Source organism: Octopus sinensis, linkage group LG11 (assembly GCF_006345805.1).
Source record: "Octopus sinensis linkage group LG11, ASM634580v1, whole genome shotgun sequence".
NCBI classification, from domain to species: Eukaryota; Metazoa; Mollusca; class Cephalopoda; order Octopoda; family Octopodidae; genus Octopus; species Octopus sinensis.
In genome coordinates, this window is record NC_043007.1 from 42514739 (window position 1) to 42540992 (window position 26254).

Here is a 26254-nt window from a genome sequence, read left to right on the forward strand (position 1 = left end):
ACCATACATTTTTCAATGTATAAGAAGCTGATGTGATGTAAGCCTTGATTAATGAATTTTTCATTTCTCATTTTTAAAGTGAAATATACCATTTCTTTTGTCATTCAGCACTGATATTATTATTCTTGTCAAACCCGAGGCTTTTTTTTTTTCCAAAATTACATGCCACCTATATTTGTGGGATAAGTTATTGCTTGAAGTAGTTTAAGGTTTGTTGTAGACTGACAAATACAAAAGCCAACATAACTAACATTCGAGAAAACCCAACAAAGTACAACATATTCTTTTTTCCAATTCTTAAAAATGAACCAACAATGAATTAGGAATGTTTGGGGTTGCAATAAAACAAGAAATAGTCATGTCCCTGCATTGCAATTCAGTTATGATACTATGAGTATGACTTGAAGAATGACTACAAAAAAAAATGAGAGAGAGAGAAAAACACTGTGTATTTCTAAAATTAAAAAAGAAATGAGGCAATTTAAAGACTCAATTTCAACTAGTTACATTTTAAAATTTTTTAAGAAAATAATTAAAAAACAGAATTCTATAAAAAATGTCTGGAAATCCCTCCTAAATATGAAGTATAGAGTAAATATTCTTTGTCACGTAATATGAATGTAATAGTTACCTGACTATAAATCATGAAACAATAAAAAATATCCATGTCACATTCAGTGGATCAATAACAGATTGCCTTTCTGAAATAAATCTCAACATCCCATCAGTTATTCTCATATTTCATCATCTTTACAGAATACACATACTAAACATATGCTAAGGTAGCTCAATACACAATATACATAACATTAAGGAAGCCTTTTCTGTTTACTTTACAGAGTGATAAGGAGTTCTGTTAAAACAGATTTATAAGATATACTGCAAACTATACTTTTCAATATAGTTTACAAAGTAATTAAATGCCATATAAGTATAATGCTTGGGTTCATGATGCAAGGAAGAGGCATTCCAGAACAATTTACAGAACAGTAAGGAGCTGTTTCAATATAGTTTGTAAAGTTATAAAGGGGCCATATCACTTCAGTTTATAGAGTAATATGGCATTTTTAAGTATAGTAATAATAAGGGGCAGTTTTCTTTTGAAAACATCCAGATATTTTTATAGACAAAATTGAAATGTGGATAAGCAAGACAAATTATAAAGAATAAAAGCTATGAGCCCATGGTCAGGTTAGGGTTAAAATGAAGGTAAGGGTTACAGATAAATATCCCCTTTACTTCAACAACTGACCTTCTAAGAACAAACCTTAAAAACTCACAATAAGATTAGACTTAATTGTTCAAAAATTTTAGCAACTATGTCTCAAACTAGCATGTGTAAAATATTGATATTAATTATCATTTTTCATTAGAATTATTAATTATTTTCAATAATATAACAAACAGAATTAAATTAAACATGAAGCCGCTAAACCAAGAGTATCTCTATATAACATTAAAGCATAAAGTTCCGAAAACCTAGCAAAAGATAAAACAACAGCTTCTGATATAAGGCTCAAGGTAGTGCTACTTTAGTGTGTGGTCTACCACAATATCCAAAGTTTACATTGTAAAATGAACTGATTTAGGTCAGGGTTTAGGGTTAGGTTAGGGTTTAAGGCTAGGATTAGGTTAGGGTTAGGGTTAGACTGCATGCTTTAGTGTAAATGGCCAGGTAAACTGCACACTAAAGTGATACCTAGAAGGCTTTATCAAAAAGAGGAAGAAAATGATATGCTTGAAGTTAATAGGTATTAGTGAAATAGCTAAAGTTGGGAATCAAAACTGGGCTGTAGATTAGACTCAGTTCAACTTAGCATGCCTTGCACTCAACAGCTCTGACCCCCCCCCCCACACACACAATTCATACAATTCTTAATCTAGAATAAGATTATGCAAAAAGATTTGAAAGAGAAAATAAGAAAAAAATACTATTTTACAGCCATTGCAAAATTACTTGGTTTGAGCTTGCTATTTAACAAGGAAATGTTTTTCTTATTTTGAAGGCAGTGATGGGGAAGAACTTGGTTATATATTTCTATATAGTTTTTTTTCTTTTTTCCTTTACTAACAGAATTAAAAAGATTATAATTCGCTTTCTTTCTTTCTTTCTTTTTTTTTTTTTTTTCAAAACTAGCTTAAGTCTTAATTCCTTGTAAGCCATCAACAACAAAACCAACAAGTCGTTCCCTTAATTCAGGACAAGAAATGAAAATGACAAAAGTCTGCAGGAAATTAGGTGATCAAGAGTCAAAAACATACAGCAGATTAAGTAGTGGCAAAATATAGCCAAACCCACAACAGATAAAACCAACTAAAATACTTTAAAAAAATTAATATATTTAATCATATATGGAAAGGAATCACTTCTGGCTCCCAGTATATGATATATATACATACACACACATTTCACTCACACACACACACACATATATATATATACACACACATATGTTTCCTTTGCCTTGCCTTGGGCCCTCAACTCTTTGGTGGAGTCTCAGGGACACTATCATGATACAGTGTGTCCTGGGCATTTTTAGATTTTGTGGAACCCGTTCCTTTCCAGATCTGACTACAACTAGTTTCTTCAAGAAAGAGGGACAAACAGACAGAAAGAGTCAACCCCAAATCCGAAAGGATAAAAGATAAAGCTGACCTCAGCAAGATTTGAACTCAGAGCAAAAAGGATTACACAAGCAATCTAATCAATGCTCTAATGACTCAACCAATTTTTTTTTATAAATGCACGCATGCACACACACACACAAAATGACAAATTAATTGTCGTTTAATTTAGCTTTAATAGAATACATATTTCAAAACTGAATTTTTATCCATTCTTTCAAACACTGCACCAAACAATCAATCAAATAAAGATAACATTTCTTCAAACAACATATTGCAATTGGGAATCCTTCATACATGCCTTTATAGTAACAGCTGCATCTAAATATACACTTAACATATACAGCTATATCTAAAGTATGCTTAACATGCTGCCCATATTATATATATATATATATATATATATATATATATATATATGCATACAAAGATTTGTATTCTACCCCATTCTCATCTACAAAGCCAAGCAATAAACAGAAGTATTTCTCTGTGAAATTCCACTTCCACCATGACATGTCAACAGTGACTTATATTTACTTTTATAGAACAGAAAGAATGTCCACAGGGTCATCTCACTTGAAAATTTCTTCCACTCCCTAAACCATTCAGAACAATATCTTATACCAATCACATCCTACTGTTAGCCCTTATTTATATATATATATATATATATATATATATATATATATATATATATATAAAAACAAAAACTGTCTTCCCTCTTCTTCTTTCATTTACCTATTAAAAATAAAGCATAAAAGGAATGTATCCAGACCAGAATTAACTTCCCAATACCATTTTAGTTTTTTTTATTCAGTTTCTTTCAAGGATTTTGGTATTTTTTTTCCTTATCTACAAGATTTATCAAAGTTTCATTGCTCAACATATCAGCAAGAGAAAGAAGTTCAATAAGGAAGCCTTCAACCTTTGAGGTTAATCCCTCACACTCTTTTCAAAGGTTCTTCCCCTCCCCTACGAACTGGTTAAATTTTCAATGAAACAAACTTTTAACAGAAAAGTACTTTCAGCCTGGTTGTACAAGAGAAATAAACACCAAATCAACATTGATATATCTCAGTTGCCTTAAACCGCAGAAACTACCAACGGTTTGTCGAGAAGAAGGTGTGTCATTATACAAGACCCTACCTCCATTTTCTGTGCTGCTTTTGTTTTCTTCTTGTTTTGTTATTTTTCTTTTATTGTTTGGGTCTTTTTTTTTTGTTGCTTTTAGTTAGTCTGACGTACTGGAAACATCAAAACTTTAGCGTGCATGAAAGACAAATCAGGAAGAGTCTGCAGTATTACAGTAGCTTCCTGACTCAAGTGCTCATCTGATGTGTGTCCTCTCTTCACGGTCGTCGACTTGGTGTTGGCTAACATGTCCTCAAGGGGCTGCATTGGCTTGAAAGAAGGTAATGGCTTCAAAGGGCCACCTAGCAGTTCGGACTCAAACACTAAAAAGACAAGAGAAAATGAGAAGAAAAGCATTTTTTTTTTATTCATATAATTGTCAACTATAAAAATGGAGTGAATTCTAAATGCATCCATTACACAATTTACTCAAGTTGTTATAGATGAGCAGGCAACATGCAGGTTCAAGTTCAACAGAAGCACAATCTAGACAAACTGATGATTGAGCAAATAGCTGAGTGTTTAATTCAAACAATTTACCAAAACATTCCCGATTGTCATTAGTTTATGATAATACAACAGAACAAATGTCACCACTAGTACAGGACCCAGTATTGAGAGGATTCCTAAGAAACAAAATGAGTATATTGCAGAACAAACAATTAGAAATACATTGGCCGAATCACTGAAGTGATATTTAATTACAGCTTTTTACATCCTGAGTTCAAATACCAGGGGTTAAAAAAACAAGTACCAGTCAATTACTGGAGATGTACATCACTATTCAGTAACAAGAAGATGCCAAATAGCATTTATCTATGGAAGTTTACAGGTACTGTATTTGAAAGAATATACAACATAGGCACTCATTTGTATTATGTTGTCTGTAAAAAAAAAGCTACTGATCTGTTACAGTGTTCAGAAACAACTACATACAGCAGTTGATGTGTTGCAGTGGACAGCAACAGCTATATACTGCAGTAGACATAATCAACTGCAAACTGCAGTTGATGTACTGCAGTAAGCACCTAAAGCTAAATACTGCAGCCAATGTGTTGCAGTGGATACTGCTGCTGATGTGTTGCAAGTAATATGCTATTACAGTTAAAATGCTGCAATGGACATGTGGTAGTTAGTGTTTCCCTAGCTCTCACCCACAACTCATGCTAACAGTATTAACAATGTGAGTGAAAAAAGACCAATAAATAGAGAATGAAAATCTGGGTGCTAGTCTAATCTGTGCAGAAATAATAATAATAATAATAATAATAATAATAATAATAATAATAATAATAATAAATGCCCTGATGCAGTACCAGGCAGTGGCTCTTATGGCTTCTGATCTTAACTGATTGGAAGTGTTATCATGTACATTGTTTTGTCTTGGTATAAAAGATGGGCTACAGCAAATATTCTGCTCAATACCACAGATTTGCTTGTCAGTTGTTTGACCTTAACCAGTTGAGCATGTCCCTTAGTGGCTGATGATATGTGCATCTCTGATCACGAGCAGAAGTAGTGGGGGAGCATCATAGCCATGTGTTGAGAAGGATTCTTTGGGGTTTGAATAATTCACCTCTGGAAACATGGGTGTTTCGTTCAACGTCCTTAAACAACCCTTATTCAGGGACCTTTTGAGCGGGATGGGTTACTCGATCTGAAGAAAATTCTAACTGGGCTCCACCTGCAAGGTCATGTGCTGTTTATCTTGATATGAGATCACCATGTCGCGCACATATGGTTGTGATGCATGTGCCTGGTGTACCCTTATGAGATGGGTGGTCATGATGGGTATACTGGGCTTCGTATATTTTACCCCAGTGTCAATTTGATGGCATGCTCTGCTCACTCACTCAATAATAATAATAACAACAACAATAACAATAACAATGATAATAATAATAATAATAATAATAATAATAATAATAATAATAATCCTAAGTGCACAAGGCCTGAAATTTGGGGGGAAGGGGATTAGTCAATTATATTGATCCCAGTATTCCACTGGTACTTAATTTATTGACTCCAAAAGGATGAAAGGCAAAGTCGACTTCAGCAGAATTTGAATTCAGAACGTAAAGATGAAATGAAAGATGTTGGATGAAATGCTTCTAAGCATTTCATCCAACATGCTAAAACTTTGCCAGTTTGCTGCCTGTATAATAATTCTTTCTACTAGAGAAATTTCTACCCCTGAAATTTTGGGGGGAGGGAACAATTTGATTACATCAACTCCAGTGCTCGACTGATAATCATTTTACTAACCTCAAGATGAAATGCCACTAAGGAAGTGGGTAAGTCAATTACATTGACCTCAGTGCTCAACTGATACTTATTTTATCAACCCTGAAAGGATGAAAAGCAAAGTCAACCTCACCGGAATTTGAACTCAGAGAATAAAGACAGACAAAATGCTACTTTTGCCTGGCAAGGAAATGATTCTGCTCGTTCACCACCTTAATAATAATAATAATAATAATAATGATGATGATAATAATAATGATCCTTTCTACTATAGACACACAGCTTGAAATTTTGGAAGAGAGGTCAGTCAATTACATTGACCCCAGTAATTATTTTATTGACCCTGAAAGGATGGAAGACAAAAATAAACTTAGTGGAATTTGAACTCAGAACATAAATAACCAGAAGAAATGCTTCTAAGCATTTCATCCAACATGCTAAGAACTTTGCCAGTTTGCTGCCTGTATAATAATTCTTTCTACTAGAGGTATTTATACCCCTGAAATTTTGAGGGGAGGGAATAATTTGATTACATCAACTCCAGTGCTCAACTGATAATCATTTTACCAACCTCAAAAGGATGAAAGGCAAAGTCAACCTTGGCAGCATTTGAACTCAGAATGTAAGAAACATAAAGAGCTGAATAATAATGGTTTTAAATTTTGGTACGGGGCCAGCAATTTTAGGGGAGCAAGTAAGTTAATTGTATTGACCCAAGTAGTTTATTTATCAACCCCAAAAGGATGAATGGCAAAGTTGATCTCTGAGTCCAAATTCTGCTGAGATAGATCAACTTTGCCTTTCATCCTTACAGGGTTCATAAAATAAGTACCAGCTGAGCAGTAAGTTAATGTAGTAGTAGTAGTAGTAGTAGTAATAATGATAATTTTCCTATTTAAAAATTTTTCCTTCTTTCCTTTTTTTCTTTCTTCCCCTTTTTTTCTACTACATGACTTTTAAATGAACAACTTGGTGCATTTATTCTCATGGCCTACCAATGTATACAATGAGTTTCTTTGCCATAGGTGTCAGGAAGACACTTGGCAAGAAATGGAAACAAAATTGAAAGAAGAGGATAATGAGAGTAATGATAATAATAATAAATGCCCTGATGCAATACCAGGCACTGGCTCTCATGGCTACTGATCTTAACTAATTGGAAGTATTATCATGTACATGTTTTGTCTTGGTATAAAAGATGGGCTACAGCAAATATTCTTAGTACCACAGATTTGCTTGTCATATGTTTGACCTTAACCCTTTGGTGTTCAGATTACTCTGTTAAATGTAATACTTTTTCACTCAAATTGTTTTGAATTAATCATGCATTATCTTCTAGCTTTGAGGTTTCAGTGATGTGATTGTTTATTTTTAGCATGGCATTGTAGGTTAGGTGTAAGAGACTAGATATTGCCAGTGTGAATATAAAATATTTAGAATATTTGGGCCAGATATGGCCAGTTTAAACACCAAAGGGTTAACCAATTGAGCATGTCCCTTGGTGGCTGATGTTATATGCATCTCTGATCACATGCAGAGGTAGTGGGAGAGCATCACAGCCATGTGTTGAAAGGAATTCTTTGGGGTTTGGATGATTCACCTTTGAAAATATGGGCGTTTCATTCAATATCCTTAAACAAATTTTATTCAGGGACCTTTTGAGCAGAATGGGCTCCTCGACCTGAAGAAAATTCTAATTGGGCCCCACCTGCTAGGTCATGCACTGTTTATCTTGATATGAGATCATCATGTCATGCACATATGGTTGTGATGCATGTGCCTGGTGTACCCTTATCAGACGGATAGTCATGATGGGTATATTGCCCTTCATATATTTGTACCCCAGTGTCATTTTGATGGCATGAGTTGCTCTCTCACTCAATAATAATAAAAATTTTAGCACAAGGCTAGTGGTTTTATAGGAAAGATGTTAATCAATTGCATTGATAACCAAAGTGGTATCAACCCCAAAAGGATGAAGGTAAAGTCAACCTTAGCAGAATTTGAACTCAGAACATAAAGAATTGAAAGAGATGTCACTGAGCATTTTGTCTGATGTGCTAATAATTCTATCAATTTGCCACCTTAATGATGATGATGATGATAAATCCTTTCTACTATAGGTACAAGGCCTGAAACTTTTTAGTAGAGAGGGCCAGTCAATTACATTGATGAAAGGCAAAATTCACCAAAGTAGAATTCGAACTCATATAAAGCCAGAGGCTCAAAGCATTCTGTCCAGCATGCTAACAATTCTGCCAACTCACCACCATCATCACTACCATCATCATTTTTACAGTTACTTTTCCATGCTTATTGCTCACTTTTGCAGTTGTAAAAATGATAATGTTGGTGATGATAATAGCCTGATTTTAATTCCCTATATGTTGCAATTATTTCTTTTTATATTTGTAATACTGTCAGTGTAGGGGGGGCAGGGGGAGGGGGAGAGACAAAGAGCAAGCCAGTAAGGTTAGGAGGAAAATGGCACAAAAGCAACTAACTCTGAAAAACAGAGGCCACTGTAGTAAAAGGTAAGGTAAAGATGCTCTTCAATCAAGAATGACCATGGGATTACACCTAGAAAGTTACCCTCTGAGGCACAAGTACAAGCAAGGTTGTTTATGGAAGACCAGCAGTCGCCCATACATACCAGCCTCCCCTCTCCACAGCAGTGATGTTGCAACTCATTTCTACAGCTGAGTGAACTGGAGCAACACAAAATAAAGTGTCTTGCTCAAGAGCACAACACACAGCCTGTTCCAGGAGTCAAACTCACTACCTCATGATTGTAAACCCGACCCTGTAATCACTGTGGTAATACTAGTAGAAATAGTGTAGTGAAGGGACAACACATCTGTGGGCTAGACGTTGGAGTACACTGGCCAGTGACTTCATGCCAATTAGTCAGTTGATCTTTTTCTCTGAGAGAGATCTAAACTCTGTAAAGAGTAGGTAGAAGTATGTTCTGACCTTGAACAAACTGTAAGATAACAGAGAGATTCTCAACGAGAAAAAAAATCTCAAAATCAATAAGCCAGCTTACTGAGTCATTTGGCATGTTCAATATAGAAGTCAAAGCTTTTTAGAAAATGTTCTAATAGCTTTAAAATAGCGATTATATGAGTCAAGGAGGGAATTCTTTTCATAATTAAATTGGTCAATATCAAAATTAAATCAACCTCAATAAAATTTAGTGATGTTTTAAAAATCAAGACCATAAAAACAAGCAAGAAGGATAATATGTAGTCAGACTGTTCTAAGCAGCAGTCAAATCTCTCTCAACAAATACATTTCCCATTTTTTAAATCATAACCATAGGATTCAGTGAGGAATCTCTTTGTAGGCACTCAACAGAAAAACTTCCTTCAATATCTTACCCATTGTCTTTAACCATTTTTCTTTTTCTGCGATATTTCTAATGAAATTTCTGCTCATGTGTTTGAATTAAAATTGAAAATAATCAAGAATTTGGAGAAATTTAATAAACTAACTTTTATTATTATTATTATTATTATTATTATTATTATTATAATTATTATTAAAACTGTTTATAAACAAAAGGTTCTTACATAAAATTGTAATAAGAGATTTTGATTTAAGTAAAGCTCATTAAAAGAGGCATTTTTGAATCACAGAATCAAAGCAGGGTCTCAGGAGGGTTGATATCAAAATGGTTATTTTAGCATATTTTTTTTTAATTAGGACATTTCCCACAGCAAAAAACAGAATGGCTTTTGCTAGAGACACACAATGACTATTCTGTTCATTTAATTATATACAACATAAATGTAGTTGTACATAAGCAAAACTGGCCAACGACTTTGTGTCTAAATTTTTCTCTATGGCTTTTTGAAACATCAAAAGATCATCTATCAGGCTCTTAAGTAGGTCTAACCACATCTGACAAGTATTGTGGAACATATGTATACAAAAAACTGTGGCTACTATATAATTCACTTCATAAACTAACCTAAAAACTGTACTGTCTTAAAAAATTAGCATTTGATAAAAAGAATTTATAATTACTCTTCAAAAATGAAACTGAAAAAAGAATACCAAATGAAAGTTTCAAAAAATCCCACCAAGTTAACCTTTTAAAAAACCAAAGGTTTATCTTATCACCATTTTCCAAAACAAAACTTAGAAGTATTTTTTCCCTAGAATTCTGTTGAACACAATCTGAGGGCAACAAATAAACCTCATTCACATGCATTATGCAATGGAAAGCCTGAAGAAGTCACAATCAACCAAACCAGCATGCAAGGTGTTCACACTGAATTGAGTTAAGAGCAGTAAGCTAACTGTTTATAATTACACACACACACATATTATATACACACACATACACATAAAGAAATTACTTGAGTGACAAGCAGAACAGGTTTCTCAAGTGAGTTAAGATCAGAAATAAAGAAATGAAGGAGAATGAGAAATCAAGCAGAGGATCCTTACCCCAGTCCAGGTCATCTGGGATGGAGGGAAAATAAGGTGAATTCAGTAAAAGGATTATTGATTTGACAAACAATCAAAATACTTGGATGTTTAATTCCAGAAAGCTCAATATAGTATCATAAGGACAAATTAAATTTATGATGAAATTAGCAAACATTCACACAGTGAACCAAAATGTGTTTGTAATTTTTCCTTTTTTTTTCTCTCAGATATCATAAATTCAAACATCAATCATAATGTCTCATGTTTGTTTTGCAATAGGTGGCATCATAGTTTTGACATGTCTGCAAGTTGTATATTGCCATTTACCTCAGTCCTACATGACACTGACTATAAGGTCCAACATCCCTTTGTTCAAACCGCACACACTATTTCAATATATTTTCTTGATCTTCTTCTGGCACAGATAATCATAATTTTGGTTTCAAATTCAGGGAAGGGGTAAGTAAATTACACTGACCCAAGTGCTTGACTGGTACTTATTTTATCGACCCTGAAAGGATGAAAGGCAAAGTCAACCTAGGCGGAATTTGAACAGAGAATGTAAAGATGGACGAAATGTCATTATGCATTTTGCCCAGAATGCTAACAATTCTGCCACCTCATTGCCTTTCAGATAATAGTAGCTTTGAATTCTAACATTGGCAAAAATCCCTGAGATTAAATCTATCTCAGCTCTTGACTGGCCCTTTATTTTATTGATGTTGGGGTGGGGGTGGGGGGTGAAGGATAAGATTGATCTCAACAGAAACTTGATTTAAAACCTAATGGATCATAACTAAATGCCACAAGGCATTTTATCCAGTACTTATGATTTTACTGATACACCACCCAAACAGTTAATTACAATTTTGTCAGATTCTTTTATTTGCTTCTCTTACAATCATCATATTAAACATATTGAAGAAAATGCTAATACTTCACATCCATTAAGTGATATGCTCACCAGTAAATTCCTGTTGCACCACGTTCTCACTTTTAGCTGTCTACTCCATAAAGACTGCTTCAGTCCTCAATCAAACATTGCAAGAATCCACTCAACTAAGATCTATCATATGAGTGTGTGTCTATGTGAAACTGAGATGTTCGTGCCTATATAATATTATATATATAAAACTCAACTTGTGTGTCTGTGTGTGTGTCTGTGTGTTTAACTTCCCGGCACATCTCCTCCTAGCCAACAAATCGTAGAACCACCAAAAATGGGTCACTTAAAGTTTAGGTGAATGAAAATTGAACTGCGCTATTTCTGTTCCGAAATTCATCTCGCAAGTGCAAAAATCGATAATGTGTTTGTTTAGGCCTTATCCCATACATTGAATAGTGAACTTTACTCAGTCAGCTGTTTGACGTGAACTGTGTTTACCACGCGTGAAAACATGCGTAAATTGCATGAAAAATAAAAAATCAAGATATAAAAACGAATCGCCGTAAACATTGTAGAAATTCGGCAAAGAAATGAATTTTCAGGATGTAGCCTGGAGGGTTTTTTTCGTATTAATCGTGTGGACTTTGTGAACACATACCAATTGTTTTCATAATATTTTTAATGCTTTGAATTAAATGTGACCATTTTGCATTGAGTCTGCAGTTTGAATCACTTTAATCAAATTTTAGCAGGCCAGATTTTTGATCATCATGATACATCGCCAGCGACTCCCTGAAACTTTCCCCTGAAATCCCCGTTGAGAAATACTGATCTAAAAGAATAATTCAACAATGCAATTATTTGATCAACAAAAATTTATGAAACGCTTCTACATACTTCCTATTGAGGAAATGGAACACATAAGCACAAAAATAGAGGGCATTAAATGCTTGATTTTAAAACCAAAATGACTGAATTTTGATTGAACTTCATCCAAGTTTAGCTTAATTTGCGCGTGCATAGAACGCACGAACCAGGCAATACTGCTAGTGTATATATATATATATATATATATATATATATATATATATATATATATATATATATACACATATATATACAGGGTGTGGTGAATAAACTGTCATATAAATTACGCAAAAATGAAAATAACACTGACATCTCGTTTTAACAGATATATTTACCTAAATTACATAAAAATATCTTGAAATACTAAAGAGTAAATTCATTCAATAAAATCGCCATTGGCTTCAACCATGGCCTCCAGAGAACTTCAGAATCTCCTGCAACCCTTCTGGCTGGTCTCCTTGTTTAAGTTGGTGAATGCTACCATAATCCTTACCTTCACTTTATCTTTGGTGTTACAAGGAGGTTTGTTGGTCTCTCGCTTAACTGTGCCCCACACATAATAATCAAGGGGGTTGCAGTCTGGGGAGTTAGCTGGCCAGATGTTAGGGGTGATGTGGTTGCAGGAATTGTCTGACAGCCATAACTGGTTTCTCCTGCTTGTGTGGTATGGCAGTGTCCTGTTGCTAGACATAGGGTTGTCTAGCAGCCATCCTCTTCACCCAGGGCAGGCACTTGATGTAGGCCTCCATGCTGAGTCTGAGGCCACATAGGAAGATGACTGGAAGCATAACATTGCCATCACTAGTGATTACTCCAAACACCATGATGTTGACTGGATGTTTGATTTTTATCACTGTTGGTACATGTCTGCAGATCACACTGTCCTCAGATTGACACCCAAATACTCTGAAATGTTTGTATTGGAGCTTCCAACGCAAATGCCAAGTAGTACAGCATGTTGTTTCCAAATTTCTGGCAGAGTGAATTGTGTCGTGGAGCTGTTTTTCTCACAGATGGTACCCAACTGACCCTACTATACTGTGTAGTCGACAAAATCAAAAACAAACAATGAGCATGCATGAAATTAAAAATACAAAATGGTGACAATTTACACATCGCACCCCGTATATATAAAAATATACACATATATACATATATGTATAACAAACAAAAAATATGTATAGAGAAAATTAAATCTTTAACTGTAGAATTCACCTTTCAAAGTCAACAATTGTTTCTGTTGCATTTAGACAGAGAAAATATCATTGAAATTAATATTTCAAGGTAATCAAAAATTAGCTAAATTCACCTTGAAACACATTTGAAATACATGTTAAATGCATATTTTTGGAAATGTTAATTTCAATGATACTTTCTATATCTACACATGTTAATACAACAGAAACAATCATCAGCTGTGACTTTCTCCAAACATATTTTGTTGTCTGATACTCTGAATTTCACGAAATTCTTCGAAATGATATATGGATCTATTTGTCATACACGAGGAATTACCTTGGACGGCTATTCTACTTGAATTTATTGATGTCCAATTGTTGGATATAGTTAACCAAATTCATTTAAAACTGAGTGCTTTATTGATATCTGCCTGGATTTTTTAATCCTATTTTTTACTTCTTATATATTTTGAGTGTGTGTGTGTGTGTGTGTGTACGTGCATGTGTGTGTGTGTGTGTATATATATATATATATATATATATATATATATATGTGTGTATATATATACATAGGCGCAGGAGTGGCTGTGTGGTAAGTAGCTTGCTAACCAACCACATGGTACCGGGTTCAGTCCCACTGCGTGGCATCTTGGGCAAGTGTCTTCTGCTATAGCCACGGGCCGACCAATGCCTTGTGAGTGGATTTGGTAGACAGAAACTGAAAGAAGCCTGTCGTATATATGTATATATATATATGCAAGTGTGTTTGTTTGTTTGTGTGTCTGTGTTTGTCCCCCTAGCATTGCTTGACAACCGATGCTGGTGTGTTTATGTCCCCGTCACTTAGCGGTTCGGCAAAAGAGACCGATAGCATAAGTACTGGGCTTACAAAAAAAAGAATAAGTTCCGGGGTCGAGTTGCTCGATTAAAGGCGGTGCTCCAGCATGGCCGCAGTCAAATGACTGAAACAAGTAAAAGAGTAAAAGAGTATATAAGCAAGTTATTGATTTGTCTAACTTGCTTATCCCTACATTTACTTCTATACCCTCTCAAGTTTAAATCTCTTGAGCACTACCAAGTGTATTCTTTATTGAAAATATCTGATTCTCATCTATGAACTATATGTGCGTGTATCATCATCATCATTTAACGTCCGTTTTCCATGCTAGCATGGGTTGGACAGTTTGACCGGGGTCTGGGAAACCAGGAGGCTGCACCAGGCTCCAGTCTGATCTGGCAGTGTTTCTACAGCTGGATACCCTTCCTAACGCCAACCACTCCGTGAGTGTAGTGGGTGCTTTTTACGTGCCACTGGCACGGATGCCAGTCAAGGTGGTGCTGGCATCAGCCACGTTCAGCTGGTGTTTTTTATGTGCCACCAGCATGGGTATCACAACTACAATTTCCATTTGATTTTTATTTTTATGTACTTGACTCAATAGGTCTCCTCAAGCACAGCAGGTCGCCCTACGATCCAAGGTACCCTATGATCCAAATATATATATATATTTAATGCTGGTGTTAAACAACTGAGACATCATGTCATCATTCATATATAAACACTTTAATATCGGGTGATCTTAAGACAGTTGCTCTTATATTAAAAGAGTTAACAAAAAGATTTCACCTTACTATTAATGAATTTGGTATTTTTACAAAGCTCCCCATTAACCAATTGATCGCAATTTTGACCTTTATAGAAATTATTGTCATATGTTGGTACAAGCATGTTATAGTCTCAGGCATAGAGACAGATATGTGGTTAAGAAGTTCACTTCACAACAACAGGGCTTGGGGTTCAGTCCCACTCTACAACACCTTTGGTCACTATCTTCTACTGCCTCAAATCAATGCCTCATGAGTGAATTTGATAGACAGAAACTGTGGGAAGCCTCAGTGTGTATGTGTATGTGTGCATGTGTGTGTGTGGACATATGCTCGCATGTATGTGTGTTACTATCTACACTCATGCACCATAGGCAGCAGTACTGCCATTCCCTGGCAACAAATCATCTGCTCATCTCACTCTGAAAACATACAAAACAAAAGATCCTCTGACCCCAAAACAGAATAGGGACAGTAACAGGAAGGGATTCTGGCTGCAAAAACAACGTCCCACAATACACTTGTCCAACTCATGCCAGCATGGAAAAAAGGAATGCAAAGCAAATAAATCAATCAATACTTTAATGTAAGGAACACACATACACAAACATAGATGAATGTGTGTAAATATACATGTATATACACATACATGCACATGTAAATACATACATATGTACACACATATATATACTCAATCATAATTTAATCTAAAATAATTTTAACATAATCTAAAACAAACACAAAATGTAGCGATGCAGATTTATAGAAACTAAAGAGCATATAAAAAAAAAAAGTAACATATACAACACACATCTCAAAAAACCCATCTCAAAACCTTATGTTCTCACCAGCTGGTGTGATATCAATCAAACTTTTGTTTGTTTATATTATATTTGTCTTTTATAGAAGTGGAAGTGTGTGGCTTAGTAATTAGGAGTGTTGGACTTATGATCGTAAAATTGTGGTTTTAGTCCACTCAGCTGGCAAAAATGAGTAATCCTGTGGCAGACCAGTATCCCGTCCAAGTGGAGAATTCACATGCCACAGGAACTGGCCCTATGAATCTACATGGCTTTGGAAGGATCTTCATCCTTTTCTTTTTTTTTTTATTCTATTACAGTAAGGTAACAAGGTAATGCTGTTAATAGGATAAGTATGGAGGAAGATGAAAGTGAAATAAAAATAAAATAAAAAAGGGGGAAGATGAAAGAAATAAGATAAAGTAAAACAATATAAAATACAATAAAGCTAGTAGTAAAAAAGTTTAATTTCTTCAATAGGTTAATGGATGTAAATTTTTTTTTGTTCAGGGATATATATATATATATATATATATACACATACACACACACACTCATTCACACATGTACATAATTTATATTTTTATTTTACTTCCCCTCATCTTCCTCCCTGCTAATGACATTACCCTCTTATCTCATTAAAATCTAACCATGTTCCCTGAGATACACCAACACATTGCCCTTGTCTCTTATACTTTACTTTTTAATAACTAACAGAGGCAGAGGTTTCTTTTACCATTTTATTTTGGGAACTTTAGAGGCTTTTGTTTTTGTTTTCTGGAGGGGTTTTTTTTGTTGCTAATTTGGCATGTCAAATGTATTTTGTTTTGCTTTTTTTGTGGTGGGTAACTACAAGTCCTTCATACTAATAATCACTCCAGTGAAGCAAAAAAAAAAAAAATCCTGCTTGGAATTTAGACTGAAGGAAACAGAGTAATGTGTACTTTAGAGGAATGTAACAGAAAGGTTTGAACTTATAGCCTGGCTATAATATTGAATAGTCCCTTACTTTATCCTGAAAACAATTATACTTCCCATTTCCCCATTATTTTAAGCATATATATATATATATATGGTGAAATCAGCAATCTGAGCAAACTGGTGGTATGTGTCAGCCAAAATTAATCAATAAAAGAGTTTGCAGTAGAGTTTAATGAGCTAATTTGTCAAGAGGAATGAAAAAGTCAAACATTTGCCCAACATCCAAGACAAAAACAGAGACAGAGAATTTATAAAAGTGTTGTCTCACTCACTCACACACACACAAACACACATCCCTTTAATTAGGTGATGACTATTTTTCAGCAAAACAAATCAAGGCACTTGCCTAAAAGTAGTAATAGCTATTTTAAGTTTAGAAGGGCTGAAACACAGAATTTAACTTCTCACCTAGTGAGAAAGGGGAAGGAGAGAGAGAGAGAGTGTGTGTGTGTGTATATATATATACACACACACATACATGCATATATAAATACATATCTACGTACATTCGTATATACATTAATACACACACACATATAAATTGAATAAAATAAGTAGGCAATCGACAGTACTGACAATGCTAAATTCAATTATATTTGATTGATGCAAAGAAGTTAAAAAAATTCAGTGACATAAATGTCTCCACAAATGGTGTGTGTGTGTGTGTGTTTATAACTGAATAAATGAAACAGACATCTGACAATACTCTGAATTAAATTTGATATTGATTGATACCGGGAAGTTAAAAATTAAATTACATATAAATGAAATACCATCTTACACACATATAAAAAAATAATCTAATAATTCGCTATTTGGGCAGATCTTATAACAACAAACATATAGTCACACATTTTTGCTTTTGCACACTCCAAAAACAAGAAAATAAATGAATAAAATAAAATAATATTTTTGAAATTCTTTAGAAATTGAACAATGACAGCAAAAGAACTAACCTCCAGTTTTTGATATCGTAGTTTCAGGAGAGTCTTTCACCACAAGGAAGTCCAAGTCCAAAGTATTTGCCGATGCTGCCGCTGAAAAGTTACGGAGATAAAAAAAAGGGACCAATATACTGACGTTAAGGAAAGAAGATTACAAATCAAAGATTGAAAATTATTGGACAAACTATCTTTTTATCTTTTATCTTTTTACCTGTTTCAGGCATTAGACTGTGGCCATACTGGGGCACTGCTTTGAATTTTTAGTCGAATGAATCAACTCCAGTACTTATTTTTAAGCCTGGTACTTATTCTATTGGTCTCTTTTGTCAAACTGCTAAGTTATGGTGATCTAAATACACCAACACCAGTTGTTAAGTGGTAGTGGGGGATAAACACAGACACACACACATATATATGCAATGGGCTTCTTTCAGTTTCTGTCGATCAAATCCACTCACAAAGCTTTGGTCGGCCCAAGGCTATAGTAGAAGATACTTGCCCAAGGTGCCATGCAATGGGACTGAACCCAGAACCATGTGGTTGGGAAACAAGCTTCTCACTTCACACCCACTCCTGTGCTTATATATAATATTAGCTTCAAATTTTGGGGGTGGGGGAGAGGGTTAGTCGATTACATCAACCCCAGTACTTATTTTATTAATCCTGAAAGGAGTAAAGGAAAAGTTGACCTCAAAACGTACAGAGTTGGAAGAAATACTGCAAAACTTTATCTGACATGCAAATGGTTCTGCCAGGTAGCCACCTTAGCAAAAAAAAAAAAAAATAATGTATTAAGTTAGACATGGCCTAGGCTTATACTGGCCAAAAACTATCAAAGTTATTAAATAGTCAAAAAGTCAGTGTCATCAATATTATTATTAAAATGGCTAGCTGACAGAATCATTAGTATATCAAACAAAATGCTTTGTGGCATTTCTTCTGTCTTTACATCCTGATTTCAGATTCTGCCAAAAGCAACTTTAAGCCAAGGGCACCCCTTTTTTTGGAGGGGGGGGGGGCACAATAAAATAAAATGCCAATCAAGTACCGGAGATTGTTGTAATTGACTTAAAAGAAATAATTTCTTTTACTTGTCACATGAACAACAAATGAAGGATATATAACAAAAATAAATTACAGAAAGTGGGAAAGGGGTTATGTAGAATGAAAAAGAGAAATTAAACAAGAATTTTTTTATAGAAAATTTATTATTGATGAAAGATTTTTAGATGATTACAATTAATCTTAAAAGTCGATATTTACTCATGTATATTTTATCATTATTATTATTACTATTATTATTATTATTACAATTATTATTATTATTATTATTACTATTATTATTACTATTATTAATATTATTATTACTATTACTATTATTATTATTATTATTATTAAGTCACACAAAGACTTGTAGAGAAATTAGCACACATTAAAGGTTAGGGGAAAAAAGAAAAAGAAAAATGAAATAACTTTTTAAATTCTAACTTTTTTTTTCTTTTTTGCATTTAAAAATTTATTATTTGTTACAAGGATAACAAGTGAAGAAGAAATTACACAGACATTAAACACAAACAGGGGGAGAAATGCAGAATTTATTAAGAAAAAATATATGTGGCAAACAAAAGTTTACAAAAAGCACAAAATAAGATGTCGTAAAAGTGGGGAGAGCCACCTAAAGTTAATGAAGGGTCCTCTATAAATCATGGATTACTCTAACTCCCCAAGCTGTTTTCAGCCAACATGCTGAAAGTAAGCATTTCTACAGAGGTTATTCTTACTATTCCCACTCACCTTTCAGTAGATTCCCTGTAGAACACTTCACTTTACACTCTCACCTTACTCTCCAGATAGAATTTGGAGAAGCTGATAAGAGCTTAACCAAAGAGAAAAGTGTCTATTTTCAGACCTTTCAATTTCCATACTTACAATATCTTATGTTGAAACAAAGCTGTACATTCATAGGGTAGATGAACAGTCAATGAATCAAGCTTGTATATGACTCATAGTGATGAAAGGTAGAATTGTTCTTGACAAGATTTTAACTCAGAATATTGCTAAACGAAACTAGATACTGTCAGGAATGTAGTTTGCTACTCAACTATTTCATTCAATTCACTACCCTAATAATACCTGACAGTTATTTTGAGAAGTTTAAGAGTGTTGGAAGTTTACAGGATTCTATTAAATACATAATTTCTTTTGAAATTGTATATTTTCTGAGGCATTTGGTTCTTAAGAGATATAAAATTCATATATGTTTTACTGAACGCACAGTCTCAATACCCTTGTAAATTATATCCTTTGTTATATATTTACCACTTCTTCTACCTTCAGAGTTGGTTTAGACTTGGTAACTTACTGGTAAAGCACAGTCACGTTCACAGTGTTCATTATGTATATGGTAAATGAAAGTATCCCACTTGTGAGGGACTGATGCTAGATATGTTGAAACAATTGTAGTAATTAATAAAAATTATTGTATCTTCCATCTTTCATTTACCATATATATATATATATATATATATATATATATATATATATATATATATATATATCGACAGCTTTCTAGATGTTACAAAAATCTATTGTATACAAAATTCAGATGGAATCAGAAGGCTCTGGCAAGAATGTTTCAACTAATCTATCAAAGAGAGAAAAAACATTCTAAACATCTGGACCACTATAAGAACATTACAATTCATCCAACAGGTTCAAAACATTACCAATGATGATCCCAGAAAATTTATGAGAGCCATCATCCAAGATCTTTAGGCGTCATAATGGACTATCAGAACTGTGGAGTATGAGGACAGTCAATGCTGTGTACTGAGGGGAAGCCAATTCATGTCTTCAAAGACACAGAAAAACTGTTTGATCAATGCCAAGCCATTGTTTAACAAGGTTTAAAACCCTCACAAACATGGCATGCTTTGGTTCTTCTCTGCTAGGTAAAACTTCGACCAAGGCCAAAAATCTAGCAGAAGAAATGACAGATGGCTATGTGTAGATCCTTCTGATGTTCATAAAGTGATGTACACTAAGTTTCCAACAACTGTGAAGGTTTTAGAAGTGATGAGTAATGTGAAGGTCATGTCATGCCATCTCACATCTTTCCACAAGCTCTTAGAATTAATGCTGCTAGATACGGCAAAGTGCTAGTTAAGGCCTGAATGGGTAAAATACAGTGGCAGACCATATGTGTTTCAATGAGACTCACCACCTTCTGACAAAGCTGATGCAGCTCAAGAATGGATGTCTTCATGATCATGTAATACCAAACTTGTATCCTCTAAACTCACTAGATTCAAATCCCATTAACTTACTATACATGAAGCATTGTTGAAAGAGTGACTAATCAATGATCCTACAACATCATAGTTATGCTAAATGCCACCATAGTCAGGTGATGTCTGAAATGAATACGGACCATTTAGTACAAGCTTGCCAATGAATCTGGTCCTGCATTGAAGCAATCATCAAACCAGAAGCTAGATTCATAGAATAATCTTATAAGAAAGCTTATCGAGAACATGTAAACAAATATATTTGGTCTTTATCAGATTAGAGTTGTTTTATTAAATTCCAAGTATGTCCTCAAATACTTCTTGTAACCTGATGATATATATATCATCATCATCATCATCATCATCATTTAATGCCCATCTTCCATGCATGCATGGGTAGGATAGCTGGCAGGAGCTGGCCAAGTAGAAAAACTACCCTTGGCTACTTTGTATGTTTTGGCAGGGATTTTATGGCTGGATGCCCTTCCTAAAACCAACCACCCTGCAGAGTGGACTCATTGCTTTTACATGGCACTAGCACAGGTGAAGTTAGTTTTGGCATGATTTTTACAGCTGGATGCTCTTCCAAATGCCAACCACATTACAGTGTGGACTGGATGCTTTTCATGTGGCACCAGTACTGGCAGGATAACCAAGTAACACACAAGGTAAGGAATTTTGAGAGGGGTAAAGCATTTGATGAGGGGAACTTGTGTCAGATGATGAAAAGTTGGAGTGTGATAAAGTGACAGAGAGACAGAAGCAGGTGTCTTGCCACAACAGAGGGAGCATTAGACTAGGTGATCCAGTATCAAATGATGAAAGGTTAGAGTGTAACAGGGAAATAGAGAGGCAGAAATAGGTGTCTTGCTATAGAGGAGGTACATAGTTACCCAATGAGAGAGAGAGAGAGAGAGAGAAAGAGAGAGAGTGTGAGAGAGAGGAACAAGAAAGAGGCCAAAAATAAGTGTGCTGATGTAAAGGTGATACTTGGTTACCTAGTCAGAGGAAAAACAAGAGAAGGAGAGAGTAAGAAACAGTAAAAGTGTAAGAGAGAGCAGAAGAGAGATGGTGTAATGCTAGGATATACTCACAAGTAACAAGAATATGAGTGTAGAACCTAGTTAGAAAAATAAGACGCGAGTGTGGGTGTTGGGGGTGTGGGGAGTAGCAATACAGAAAGCAGGGCAAGAAAGGGGATTGGAAAACAATCATAATTTATGAAGAGGAAATGTGAGGAAGAGAAAGATGCAATTAGAAGAGGAGTTGTAGTTCAATTTCATAAGATAAAGTGGGTGAAAAGTGTGTTGTTACATGTGGGTGGGACACAACTCTCTTAGCACTCAGTTTCATGGATGGGTCTTCTCTAGGATCTCATATCGCCAAACATCTCAGTCCACTGTAACTTCCTCCATGAGCCCAAACATCCTAAAAGCAGTCCTCACCACTTCATCCCTTATCTTCCTGGGTCACCCTCTTCCACAGATACCATCCTTTTCAACAACAGGCACATCTGTATACAGTGTCTTCACTCATATGCATTCACATATCCAAACCAATGCAGTCACCTCTCCTATATACCACATTTAATTCCTCTTATGCCTAACTTTTCTCTCAACACAGTTATGCTTTGTCAGTCATGCTTACTGATGTTGCAAATCCAACACAGCATACTACCTTCATTCCGCTCCAGTCTACATTTGTCCTCTGTAGTCAGAGCCCACATAATGTAGTTATTTTCACACAAACATCATACAATCTACCTTTCACTCTAAGAGAAAGTCCTTTTGCTGCCAACAGAGGTAGTAGTTCTCTGAATTTCCTCCACCCTATTTGTATTCTAGAAACAATATTTTCAGAGTATCCACCACCATTACTAATTTGGTCGCCTAAATAGCAGAAATTATCTACTACCTCAAGAGAGCCTCCTGGGCATTTGAGGGAGTTTAAGTCCCTTGTGCTCTTAGTGCCTTCTGTTCCTGCACATCTACCACACACGAAAGTGACCTTATCTGATAACCTTCCCACAATTCCACTGCATCTCTTATGCAGCCATAGTTTACATTTGATACAGCGAATGGAATTACATCCCACCCCTTGCCTACATATTGAACAGGGACATTTGCAAGCCAGAATGATAGTCTTATTTCCTTTCTCACTAACATCAACTTTAGTCTTAGCTATGTTAACTTTGAGGCCCTTTGATTCCAGGTTTTGCTTCCAAACCTGGAACTTCCTCTCCAATTCTGCTTCAGATTCTGCAATAAGAGCAAGATCATCAGCATATAGTAGTTCCCATGGGCATCCAGTTTTGAATTCACCTGTTATAGCCTGAAAAACCATGATAAATAAGAGTGGACTAAGAACTGATCCCTGGTGTACTCTAACTTGTACATTAAATTCATCATTGTATTCAAGGCCAACTCACATCTTACTAACAACATTTGTGTACATGGCTTGAACTGCACTAACAAACCACTCCTCTACTCCTAGCTTCCCTACAGACCACCAAATAAGAGAGCAATGAACCCTGTCGAAAGCTTCCTCCAGGTTGATGAAGACTAAGTACAATGGCTTACTTTTGGCCAAATACTTTTCTTACAACTATCTCACTATGAAGACAACATCTGTGGTACTTCTCCCAAGATCAAAACCAAACTGCATCTCATCTAGTTTAATTCTATCCCTAATTAGTTGAGATATAACTCTCTCTGTATCTTTCATGACATGGTAAAGTAGTCTGATACCTCTGTAGTTGTTTCTATCTAAGGCACCACCTTTACCCATGTAGCAGCTGACTATAATACTGCTACACCAGTCTTTGGGGATGATGCCTTCTTGAATAACCTGATTAACTATGCAAGTGACTGGACTGTATCCCACACTGCCTGATATTTTAATCATCTCAGCAGTGATACCTGATGGTCCTGGGGCTTTCTCAGTCTTCATTTTCTTAATTGCCTTATCTATTATACTGCTATCCACTCTGATGGCTGGTCCTTCAACTGGTTCAATATTTGAAAGACACTCCTCCCAATCATTCTCCACGTTTAACAATCTGTCATAATGGCATCCCCACACATCTTTCTTCTCTGAGTCACTAAGTGTAAGCTTACCTTTATCCATTCGCACACATTTCTCACCTACCACATCTCTATTTTCTCTGATACACTGCTTTGCAATCCTGAACACCTCATGCCTCTGATCCTCACACTGCATAACATTGGTGAACTTCTTACCTTCTGCTATTTTTTTAGCTATGTAAACCTGTTGCCTAGCCTCCCTTCTAGCTCCACCACCAAGTCACCCACAACTTGGTTGGGACTTGGCACCAACCACAGATTTGGTCAGCAGCACCCAGTAAATTGTCCCTCAACAACTTCCAGTTGTCCTCTAAGCTATATATCCCTTCCTCCTCCTCTTCCTCTCTATCACCAGAGGCCTCCAATAGAATGTCTCTAAATTTGTGTTGGTTTGTGGGGTCTTTGAACTTCCATAATCTTCTTTTCCAATGTGGTTTATGTCTTTGAGTCTTTGTAGCCCCAATTCTGAAGTCACTACCTAGTAGCCTATGTTAGGGTGTACAATCTTCACTTGAGAAAGACTTCGCATTTGTGAACATCTGCCTATCTCCTTGCCTGGTGAGAAGGTAATCAACCTGGCTTATATTCCACCAGACTGATAAGTAATTAGGTGGCTAGTTGGCTTTCTAAAGTTAGTGTTGCAAATCATAAGATTATTTGCATTACAGAACTCAAGTAGCCGTGTACTTTCCTCATTCCTGGTGCCAAAGCCATAAGCACCATGAACACAATGGAATCCATGGGAATGCAGCCCAACATGTCCATTAAAGTTGCCAGCCACAATAATGAAGTCTCTGTCATTTGTCATTGAGGTAGTCTGCAAAAGAACCTCATAGAATTGGTCCTTCTGATTATCAGCCAGCTCAGCCTGTGGAGCATAGGCAAAGATAAACGTAATTGTTAATATATTCATGTCTCAACTTCATAACCCTATTGCACACTCTGACTACTTCAACTACATTATCTACCCACTTTTCCACTAAGAGTATGCCTACACCACCCACTCCGCCACTTCTGCCTACCCAGAAGAATTAAAACCTCTGCTTCTTACCCATGAAGAATCTAGCAGAAGCTCCTTTCCATCTCACTTCTTGCACACCACACACATTGACATGATGGCGCTCCAACATTTTGACAATCTCAACAGATCTTTCCTTCATTGTGCCAACATTGATGTTTGCAGCCCTAAAATTGTATACTTGGGAGAGACAACAGGAAGGTCATTGCTGAGGGGCTTTTGTTTGTGTTTGAAAAGATCTGAGTAAACGTTTGCCAAGTAGTGTAGTGTACATCATGAATTTGATTCAATGAAGTATAATTTTTCTCTCCCTACTATACAGCATCCAGATTAAGGACCAGTACAGATTGTGGGATGAGGAGGGCATGAAGTAACCTTGTATGTCTTGCCTGCCAACTGGCTCCTGTGCCAGTGACATGTAAAAAGCACCATCCAAACATGGTCGATGCCAGCGCCATCTGACTGGCTCCCATGCCAGTGGCACGTAAAAAGCACCATCCAAACATGGTCAATACCAGTCCCCCTTCGACTGGTTCCTGTGCCAGTGGCATGTAAAAAGCACCATCTGAACATGGTCAATGCCAGTGCTGCCTGACTGGCTCCCATGCCAGTGGCACATAAAAAGCACCCACTACATTCTCCAGCTGTAGAAACCTCGCCAGATCAGTTTGGAGCCTGGTGTAGCTTACTGGCTTGCCATCCCCCAGTCAAACCATCCAACCCATGCCAGTATGGAAAATGGACGGTATATGATGATGATAATATACCTTGCATGTATTCAATCCAATGAAGTACAATTTACTGGCTCCTATACAGCATCCAGATTAAGACCCAGTAGATAGAGGGGGTAAGAAGGGCATGAAAGTAGTCATGTATGTCCATTTATACAAACCCAGTATGTATGTATGTATGCATGTATACCTTTCATCTTTTACTTGTTTCCTGTCACATTTATATATATATATATTTGTGTGTATGTGTGTGCGCGTACATGTAAGTACCCTTGTCTTGACATTATGTGATAATTGTAATGAGTATTACCATCATACAAGTGATATTGTTCAATTCCCTTCTTCTGTGAAAAATGAATACCTACAGCAAAATATTACTTTGCTTGGAAACAGTTCAGGGTTGGTTACAGGAAAGTTGTCTGGCCATAGAAAGTTTG

General features: G+C 35.6%; 1 protein-coding gene across 8 annotated transcripts in view; it reads right to left on the minus strand.

The window, feature by feature from the left end:
- Positions 1 to 3416: 3416 nt before the first annotated feature.
- Positions 3417 to 26254, minus strand: part of LOC115217364 (A-agglutinin anchorage subunit) — a 145618-nt gene continuing 122780 nt past the window's right edge. For 4 of the 8 annotated variants that reach the window (XM_036507424.1, XM_036507426.1, XM_029787033.2 and 1 more), the window contains 3 exons: positions 17711 to 17791; positions 10456 to 10470; positions 3417 to 4079 (listed from right to left, as the gene is read on the minus strand). In XM_036507424.1, the coding sequence (XP_036363317.1) occupies positions 3853 to 4079; positions 10456 to 10470; positions 17711 to 17791 (323 nt within the window). In that variant the 3' untranslated portion in view covers positions 3417 to 3852. Of the gene's footprint in view, positions 4080 to 10455; positions 10471 to 17710; positions 17792 to 26254 lie in introns of those variants that run through there. The other 4 variants (XM_036507427.1, XM_036507425.1, XR_005001266.1 and 1 more) reach the window with 3 other exon arrangements.